This window comes from Gymnodraco acuticeps, unplaced genomic scaffold (genome assembly GCF_902827175.1).
Source record: "Gymnodraco acuticeps unplaced genomic scaffold, fGymAcu1.1, whole genome shotgun sequence".
Classification (NCBI taxonomy): Eukaryota; Metazoa; Chordata; class Actinopteri; order Perciformes; family Bathydraconidae; genus Gymnodraco; species Gymnodraco acuticeps.
In genome coordinates this window covers 104800-115329 of record NW_022990414.1, presented here as the reverse complement: position 1 = coordinate 115329, position 10530 = coordinate 104800, and the positions used below count along the sequence as shown (strand labels likewise).

The 10530-nt window shown below is 40.6% G+C and overlaps 1 protein-coding gene across 1 annotated transcript; it reads left to right on the top strand.

The window, feature by feature from the left end:
• Nucleotides 1-596: 596 nt before the first annotated feature.
• LOC117551882 (olfactory receptor 51I2-like) lies at nt 597-1484 on the top strand. Its single transcript, XM_034224963.1, has one exon. It carries the CDS (start codon nt 624-626, stop codon nt 1482-1484), a length of 861 nt encoding a protein of 286 aa, XP_034080854.1. The 5' UTR covers nt 597-623.
• The last annotated feature ends 9046 nt before the right edge of the window (nt 1485-10530 follow it).

Sequence of the window (10530 nt, the reverse complement as noted above, 5' to 3'; positions counted from 1 at the left end):
ATATATTCTCACTTATATTTGACTTACTTCAAATTAGATGATATTGATTATTGTCTGCTTGTGACCTTTCCTTAAGTCTTGCATCTCCTTTCTATAACTCTTGTTCTTTCTATGAATGTGTTCTCTGTTCAGGCCGACTTGCAAACATGAAGGAGGAAATGTGTAGGAGTGTGAAATAATGTTTAAATCAATGTGAATGACCATGTTGGTGGTTCATGTAGTTTATGAGACTTTTTTCCTGCCCTTCATTTGTGTGCTTCTCTTCTCCAGCTACATGAAGCTAAATTCAATATTGTCAAGTACAAGTGTTAGGAAGGTTGTAATTCACATGCACGCAGGCTTATTGTGTTTTTGCATTACTGTTGGTGTTGAATTACGACATTTTCCTTTGAACATTTCCCTTATTGTGCATTTATATTCCCCCTTCCTTCGCAGATATAGAGAGCCTGAATACGTCTGTGAACTACTGTATGTGGAGGTGAGATTTTCCCAGATGTTATATTTAACATGGTCACATACAACTGTTGGAGATTGCATGCAGGCTGATTTTGTATTAATATCTGAAATGTAGCTAACAGCATCTCATTAACAGTTCCTGTATTGTTCCTCTCTTTGGAGCAGACATGAAGAGCAACAGCAGCCTGAACCCTCCCTACTTTCAGTTCACCCTGTTTGCAGACTTTGGGCCCCTCAGATACCTGTTCTTCATCTTGTGTCTGTTCATCTATGTGACTATAGTCTCTGCTAACATGGTCATTATTCTGGCAGTGTTCCTGGAGAAGTCTCTGCATCAGCCCATGTATATTTTCATCAGCTCTCTGTGTGTAAACTCTCTGTTTGGCTCAGCTGGATTCTTCCCCAGGTTCCTGCAGGACATCGTCTCTGACTCTCATTTGGTCTCACGTCCATTATGCTTTATTCAGATGTATGTTATTTACACCTATGCTTGCTGTGAGATGACCATCCTCACCATCATGGCCTACGACAGATTCATTGCTATCTGTCAGCCCTTACACTACCACAGTAAAATGACCTTCAAATGGGTGCAGGTTCTTGTGCTCGTTGCTGTTTTATACCCAGTATTTACTATTGGCTTCTGCCTCTATCTTACTGTTAGATTACCGCTGTGTGGAAATAAACTGAACCAGATTTTCTGCTCTAACTGGCCTGTGGTGCAGCTCTCCTGTGTGGACACCACTCTGAACAACATAGCTGGTCAGTTTGTCCTGGTGACCATCATCTTCATCCCCCTATTCTTCGTCCTGTACACATATCTACAGATTCTGCTGGTCTGCAGCAGGAGATCGTCTGAATTCAGAGGAAAGGCGTTACGAACCTGCCTGCCTCACATCGTGTCCTTTATGACCTACTCCATCTCTCTCTTCCTCGAGGTGTCTTTAACTCGATTTGAGGCTGGTCAACTGAATCCAAGCGTCGCAGTTATTTTGTCTTTAGCGTATCTGATCATTCCCCCCCCTCAATAACCCTATCGTGTATGGCCTGGGTCTGCCTCAAATCAAAGGAGTCGTGTTAAGATTTCTGAAGAAGGGTCCTGCTGCTGAAATATAAAAGGAATATGTTGACCATGTTACATTGTGTTTCCTATCATAATTATTTAAAGGGATACATGATTAGATAGAGATCAACATAAAGCACAACAACAATATTGTATATGCTTGATTTAACTTAGATTTGGCTTGAATTTCCCTCAAATGTTAAAATATCACTATTCTGTTAAATGTAATAGATTTAAAGTTAGAACACATATTATGTTCTGCCTCTTCATGCATATTTAAGGTCAATATTAAAATGTCTTCTTTTAACATATCCTCATAAAAAGTAGATTTGACAGGATTTGAGGTGTACTGTATGTTAGGCATTGTGATGTTACACCACTTACTGTTATTGTGTTTTAATATTTTGTTGTGAAGCATTCACCCTTTGTTACTATAATGAAAATGTAATGATGAAGTAATATATTCAATAAACAACAGTCTACAGCCATGTGAGTCCCTGCGTTTTCACCTTTACTTAAATGAAATGCTATTGTTAGCCATTTGGAACATGTTTAACCTTGAAGCATGCTAACATTAGATAATTATCAGTGCAGCTGAGGATTATGGGAATTAATAAACTATCAAGCTTTCTATGTTTGGCCCCCTGCCTTAACTTTAATGTTATACGTACAGTCAGGGCCGCCCCTGGCCAACTTGGGGCCCCAAGCGACATTGTGAGATGAGGCCCCCCCCCCCCCAACCGACAGGAGTGAACATTTTGTTTTTGGAAACAAAGTAGGCTACTTTGCAAATATAATTCCTGTTTATTATTATTATCAACGGTTACTTTTTTATACAGTGAGGTAAATGGTAAATGTATGTCGCTCAGTATGCGTTTACAGGTGAATTTTGCATTTCCTGCCAAATACTAGCCTCAAAAAGATAAAAACATAATTAATGCAAATAAACTACTTCTACTAATAATAATAATCATAATCAATTCAATAATAAAAATACTATATTGTTTTATTATAATATAGTTGTAATATAGTCAAGACAAAACATGCTTATGATATGCTCAAAAACTGATATTTCTTAAATCTGTATTCTAGTTCCCTCTGTCAGCAATGTGTCAACAACTACACACACATTTCTATCAGTATTTCTCTGTGTTGTGGTTGACATGATGATGACTGTTAGGAGTTAAGGAGAGAGGCTGAGCATCACCATGAAATGTGCAAATTGACATAAAAATGAAATAAAAGGGGAACAAATACTCCATGTTTTTTAGGCTGTAAACTTTAACTGTTATGTAAGCCAAGTAGACAGACAGTATCACTCTTCCTCCTGTATATTAGCAGATAAAAGGCATAACATAATGAATGAATGGTAAATAAAGAATACTGGAAATAACTGCATCTCCATTAGCCTATATCAGGGGTGGGGAACCTCCGGCCCCCGGGCCGTATACGGCCCGCGAGACCATTTTGTACGGCCCTCGAGGTAATTTATAAACACACGCAAAAAAGAAAAATGTGTAAGAAATCTAGACCGCAAAAAAATTAAACAAGCGAGTGCCTGTTTTTCCTGGCCACGGTCAGGGTCCTTGAACACAACACGAGCCTAACGTGTCATCACGTGCTATATGTCTCGTCTGACAGGGGTGAAAATCTGACAGAGAGCACCAGAACGGCTCCGGGCCGGGACTTCACAAATTGCAGTACCCATAAGGAGCCGTACACATGCCGCAGTTTTTGCGTGGCTGTGTCTTTAGTTGTAAGCCCAGTGGCGATCTGTTCATCTGTCATACTGATCATCATACAGTCAATAACTGTTGTTATTAGCATCTGGTTAGCTAGCTATGCTAACGAATACAAGAAGCTTTTTCTACTACCAGTGAGGTAAAGGCACATCTTTATATGATCATTATAGTTATAAAACAATAAGAGAATAAAGTAAACAGGTATAAAATACTATATGACAGTAAAAAAAAGTTGTTATTAATAAACAAGAATACAGTTGAAAGGGGAGTGATTTGTAAAATATCCATAAAGAAAAATAAATCTGCTTACAGTTCTGTTTCATATGGGTGTTGAGAGATGTATCCATAGATCTCCTAATGTTGCTCTCAAAGTGCACCAGATTGATGCCTTTAACTTCAACATTTAAAAAAACAAATCTTCCCGGGGGAGCATGCCCCCGGACCCCCCAACTGAAATCATGTGCACATGGATAGGAAACTAAATACATTTGTGTCTATGCGCGAGTCATAGTAAAATATCTGGATTAAGAGGTTGCTTTTTCTTTGCACAGCATGAAAGAAAGGCCAAATGAATGAATTTTAGCATTTTTAAGCAGAGGTCAATAATTTGAACGGCCCTCGGAGGATGTTGAAAAAATGTAAATGGCCCTTGAGAGGAAAAAGGTTCCCCACCCCTGGCCTATATGCTCTGCAGAGACTGCCTTCTTCATGTCGTGAATTGCAGCTGATGTTTTAAGATGGCAATTGGCAATTTGACTTATACAACATTCGCAAGTTGTACATTTGACTCATACAATAACCCACCTTCGAGTGATGCGCTAGTTTCTTCATGTTTTGTTTTTTGCGCCGGACTGAAACTGTCTTTTCACCGACATCTCTTCACCTGCACTAGTGGCCGTATCAAAGCCGTGATTGGTCAGATGTCGATTCATTGCAACGGTGTCGGGTTACAGACGTGCTCCTCTTGTCACCTCTCACTCTCACTCTCGCCGGGGGTGCGCGGAGAACTGAACGGAGAACTGCGCACAGCAGCTGAGGCCCTCTGGGCGGGGCCCCCTGCGCAAGGCGGGGCCCCATGCAGCCTGCGTGATTGGCCTGTAGGGAGGGGCGGCCCTGCGTACAGTAAATTACAAATATCGGCAGTTCTTTGTCCAAAACGTTTGCCTTGGTGAACTATTTTTGCAAGAAAATATTTTGTGAAATGTTAGTAAGATTGGTCACTTTACATGCAGGTTTAGTGTGAATTTGCTGTTTTTCAAAATAAGTGTTTTGCATTAATAATTGTAATGTATCTATGATAGAAGTAGAATAGACACTAAATAACCAAATATAATATCACAAAAAGCGGGCCTGACACCTGAAACCTGACATTGACTTTTAAGACTAAACTTGACCGTTTTTCTTGTGGTCTTGGGTCAAAATGTTTATTTTCAAAAATATATTACCTTCCACGAAATTACATATGGAAACTTTCAGGGATTGTCACTAACAGCTGGCTTACTCTAGACACAATGCACTTTTCAACAGCTCACCTCTGCGAACGGCGATCGGCCTTACTGGAGTGCAATTGCGAGGGACGCCATTGGACCGAATCTTTAGGAAAAGAAAAATGAAATTTGATGGGAGGGGAAACTTTGAGATCATTTACATATTGACAGAATGCCAATGAGGATATTGGCTCCCTCGTGTGGTCGTAGTGTGATGTGAACACCTTGATGTTGTTGTCAATCAATCAGTTGATATACTAGGTCTATTTTCACCAAATGTATTAATAAGAGAGCACCTTGCATTTAATTGATAGCATTACTGTTTTCTGTCATTATTAATTGTATTATTATTAAAGTATATCATTGTTGTGATTTATTCCCATTACTGTTTATTCCCATTACTGTAGTTTTCAATCAGATGTGAGAATTCTTTCTTCTCCCTAATGACATTTATTTACATGTCACTTCTATCTTTCTATAGGCACAGACTTATTTTTGTATTATATGTATATTTGTACACACATAATTCATGATATTTATTCATTAATTTACTTATTGTTTCTCTCTCTCTCTAGGTCATCCTCAGACGAGTCCTCCATCGTCGCTTCCAGTCATCCCGGTTCTCCATACATCTGGCCAGTTCATTGGTACTTTGTGCTCCTGCGTCGTTCTTGAGTACGTCCACGTATGTTTGTGCGGGACGTCCTCGTGACCATTGAAATAAAGCTTATTTCATTCAAATGTGTCTTTTCTTCAGTGAGATATCTTTATGGTTTTCCTTATGACTTGAGAGTCTGATTAAAGTGGTTTAATATTTCTGAGTCTGACTCAAGCAACTTAAGTGTTTGCTTTTGGGCAAAGTCATCTAAACATTGTGTACTGTGCAAGTAATGTGGCACTCTACCTTTGTCCCTATATTTAGATAAACCAATGAATCCCCATTATTGCATTTAATAATTCATATTTTGTTATGTACATACAAGTATTTACATATAATAAATAGATAATTAAAGGCTATAATATCAGATAAATTAGAATGTAACAATTGCACTGATGGCTCTGTGTTTTTTGTCACCAATATTATATTTTAGTTTGCACTACCTCCACGGCTATGGTTATATTATGATAAGAACTGCTCTGTATTCCTAAAGTTTGACCTTTCTGGCAAAATATTTAATTGATTCAGTATAAATGATGGCAACAATTCGTTCCAATTACTACCTCCAAACTCTGCTGCAGAAACTCTCCTCTCTACTCTCTCATCCTCTCTGGACTCTCTCTATCCTCTCACATCTCGGCAGGCTCGTCAGTCCCCTCCTGCTCCCTGGCTAAATGATGCACTGCGTGCTAATAGAACCGTCCTTCGGGCAGCAGAGCAGAAATGGTGGAAATCCAAACACTGTGACGACCTCCTAACCTAACCAGGCTCTCCTCTCCTCTTTCTCTGCTTCGATCTCTCAGGCAAAAAGCACTTTCTTTCAAGATAAGATCCAATCTTCCTATTCCAATCCCAAAAAAATATTTTCCATCTTCTCCTCCCTCCTGGACCCCCCCCAAAGCCCCTTCCCCCTCCTCCCTTCTGTCAAGCGACTTTGTTACCCACTTTGAAAAAAAGGTTGATGATATTCGCTCTTCTTTTTCTGACTCACCTTTACTCACCGCTGGGTCACCAGACCCTCCTTCCACCAACACACTAACCTCCTTTTCCCCTCTCTCTCCAAGTGAGGTTCTTACCCTCATTACCTCTGCCCGCCCTACCACCTGTCCTCTGGACCCTATCCCTTCAAACCTCCTTCAGACTATCACTCCTGATATTCTACCATGTCTCACCCATTTCATCAACACTTCTCTAACTTCTGGTCACTTTCCAAACAGTCTCAAGGAGGCAAGAGTAAACCCTCTCCTAAAGAAACCCACTCTCAACCCGTCAGATGTTATAAACTACAGGCCTGTCTCTCTCCTCCCGTTCCTGTCTAAAACACTTGAACGCGCTGTCTTTAGACAACTCTCCTGCTATCTCCATCAGAACAACCTTCTGGATCCGCACCAGTCTGGTTTCAAGGCAGGTCACTCCACAGAAACTGCCCTCCTTGCTGTCACTGAGGAACTGCACACTGCCAAAGCAGCATCCCTCTCCTCTGTCATCATCCTGTTGGACCTGTCTGCTGCATTTGACACGGTGAATCATCAGATCCTCCTTCGCACTCTCCAAGAACTTGGAGTTTCAGGCTCTGCACTTTCCCTCCTCACCTCATACCTCAAAGACCGCACCTATAGGGTTACTTGGAGAGGGTCCGAGTCCGACCCTTGTCAATTAACTACAGGCGTCCCTCAGGGCTCTGTTCTTGGTCCCCTCCTCTTCTCCTTGTACACAAACTCGCTCGGATCAGTCATTAGCCCGCATGGTTTTTCATACCACTGCTACACTGACGACACCCAATTAATTCTGTCCTTTCCCCGCTCAGAGACCCAGGTCGTCGCACGCATCTCTGCTTGTCTAGCTGAAATCTCTCAGTGGATGTCTGATCATCACCTCAAGCTCAACCTTGACAAGACTGAACTGCTTTTCCTTCCGGGAAAAGATTGTCCCACTCTTGACCTAACAATCAACATTGGCACCTCTGTTGTTTCCCCGACTCAGACTGCAAGGAATCTGGGTGTGATCCTAGATAACAACCTGTCCTTCACTGCAAACATCGCTGCTACAACCCGCTTCTGCAGATACACGCTTTTCAACATCAGGAAGATACGTCCCCAGCTGACCCAGAAAGCGACGCAGGTTCTGGTCCAGGCTCTCGTCATCTCACGCCGAGACTACTGCAACTCCCTCCTGGCTGGTCTACCTGTATGTGCCATCCGACCTCTGCAGCTCATCCAGAATGCAGCTGCTCGTCTGGTCTTCAACCTTCCTAAATTCTCCCACACCACGCCGCTCCTCCGCTGTCTTCACTGGCTTCCGATAACTGCTAGAATCCACTTCAAGACAATGGTACTTGCGTACCATGCTGCGAATGGATCTGGCCCTTCCTACATCCAGGACATGGTTAAACCGTACACCCCAGCGCGTGCACTCCGCTCTGCATCAACCAAACGGCTCGCTGCATCCTCGCTGCGAGGGGGACCCAAGTTCCCATCAGCAAAAACACGTGGGTTTGCTATCCTGGCTCCAAAATGGTGGAATGAGCTCCCCATTGACATCAGGACAGCAGATAGCTTACACACCTTCCGGCGCAGACTGAAAACTCATCTCTTTCGACTCCACTTCGAGCGATAGAACTATTAACAAAGCACTTATATACTAATAAAGGGCTGGCTTATCTAAAGCCAGTTGAGTAAGGCAAGGCAAGGCAAGTTTATTTATATAGCACTTTTCAACACAAGGCTATTCAAAGTGCTTTACAAAAAATGAAAGACATTAAGAAAATGGCATTTAAAATCTGTCATTAAAAAGAAAAGCTAATAAAATAAACATTAAAAGAAAAAGTTCATGGATAAAAGTTACAGTGCAGTCTAAGATATGAATAGTTCAATTAAAAGCAGCGACAAAAAGAAAAGTCTTCAGCCTGGATTTAAAAGTAGTCAGAGTTGCAGCGGACCTGCAGGTTTCTGGGAGTTTGTTCCAGATATTTGGAGCATAATAACTGAACGCTGCTTCTCCATGTTTAGTTCTGACTCTGGGGACAGAAAGCTGACCAGTCCCTGAAGACCTGAGAGATCTGGATGGTTCATAATTTAGCAGGAGGTCAGAAATGTATTTTGGGCCTAAACCATTCAGTGCTTTATAAACCAGCAGCAGTATTTTGAAATCTATTCTTTGACACACAGGAAGCCAGTGTAAAGACTTCAGAACAGGAGTGATGTGATCCACTTTCTTAGTGTTAGTGAGGACTCGAGCAGCGGCGTTCTGAATCAGCTGCAGCTTCCTAATAGATTTTTTAGTGAGACCTGTGAAGACACCATTGCAGTAGTCGAGTCGACTGAAGATAAAAGCATGGACAAGTTTTTCCAAATCCTGCTGTGACATTAGTCTTTTAATCCTAGATATATTCTTTAGGTGATAGTAGGCTGATTTAGTAACTGTTTTAATGTGACTGTTGAAACTCAGGTCAGAGTCCATGACTACACCTAGATTTCTGGCTTTATCTGTTGTTTTGAACATTGCACACTGAAGCTCATCGCTAACTTTTATACGTTCTGACTTGGCTCCAAAAACCATTACCTCAGTTTTATCTTTGTTTAATTGGAGAAAGTTCTGACACATCCAGTCATTGATTTTTTCAATGCACTTAGTCAGTGTTTGAATTGGAGCATAGTCTCCTGGTGAAATTGTTACGTAAATTTGTGTGTCATCTGCATAGCTATGGTAACTTATTTTGATGTTTTTCATTATCTGAGCCAGTGGTAGCATGTAGATGTTAAAGAGAAGAGGCCCCAATATGGAGCCTTGAGGTACCCCACATGTCATATTTGTCAATTCAGATGTGTATTTACCTATAGAAACAAAGTTGTTTCTGTCCTTTAGGTAGGATTCAAACCAATTTAGAACTGTTTCCGAAAGTCCCACCCAGTTTTCCAGTCGTTCTAGTAATATGTTGTGGTCAACAGTGTCAAACGCAGCACTGAGATCTAATAATACTAACACTGAAGTTCTGCCACTGTCTGTGTTTAAGTGGATGTCATTAAAGATCTTTACAAGAGCAGTCTCAGTGCTGTGGTTTGGACGAAAGCCTGACTGGAACACATCCAAATAGCTATTTAAATGCACTTGAAATGTTTTTGCTCTATGAAACCTGATGTACTTATATGATTCTGTTTTCTTCAAGTTTGTATTTTGTTGGTCGAACGCACTTATTGTAAGTCGCTTTGGATAAAAGCGTCAGCTAAATGTAATGTAATGTAACAGCATAAACTAAGGTAAACACAGGTAAAAAAGCTCAATTGGATCCAAATCAGATGCATGAAACACATTCACTTTTGTAAATCCCAGGATTTATTTGTCATCAGCAGGTATGAATCAAATGTTAGGGTATCAATGACTTCTTGTAAACTAACATTTGTTGTTATGCAAGTCAACAACAACAACATCAACAACAACAACGAGATCTCACTCCACTGCAAAAGAAGAACAGGAATGATCCAGCTATTGAACCCAGTTAGATTCTTTAGGACTTTTTCTGAGCAACCATTCACCTTCATTGATTCAGTATAAAGGATGGCAAGGTAAAAAAGCTGAAGTGGATACAAATCAGATGTACCATTATGTACAGGGAGGATGTGGCGCAGTGCGTTGGTGTTGGGATCAGGGGAGCACAGGTTGAAACCCCACTGCCGTCAGCATGTCGTTGTGTCCCTGGGCAAGACACTTCACCCCACAGTATTGAGTATGTAAGTCGCTTTGGATAAAGCGTCTAACAAGTAACATGTAATGTATATAAAAGTATTTACTCTTTTTACATTAATGACGTTCATATGAATGAAAACTATTTACAATATACATAAAATATAAAAGTCGACATGAAAGATAAACTTCAGCCCAAATTGCTCCTGTAGGGATTGCCCACAGTATTGAGTATGTAAGTCGCTTTGGATAAAAGCGTCTAACAAGTGACATGTAATGTAATGTACATAAAAGTATTTACATTAATGACGTATATATAAATGAAAAGTATTTACAATATACATAATAAATATAAAACTCAACATGAAAAATAAAAATGATAACACAGCAAGTTTAAAAACATTTAAATGACTATTTACAATATTTACATAGCAACAGGTCATTGCT

Excerpts from the sequence above, each read along its gene's own strand:
- LOC117551882 (XM_034224963.1), top strand. The coding sequence starts at position 624 with ATGAAGAGCAACAGCAGCCTGAACCCTCCCTACTTTCAGTTCACCCTG.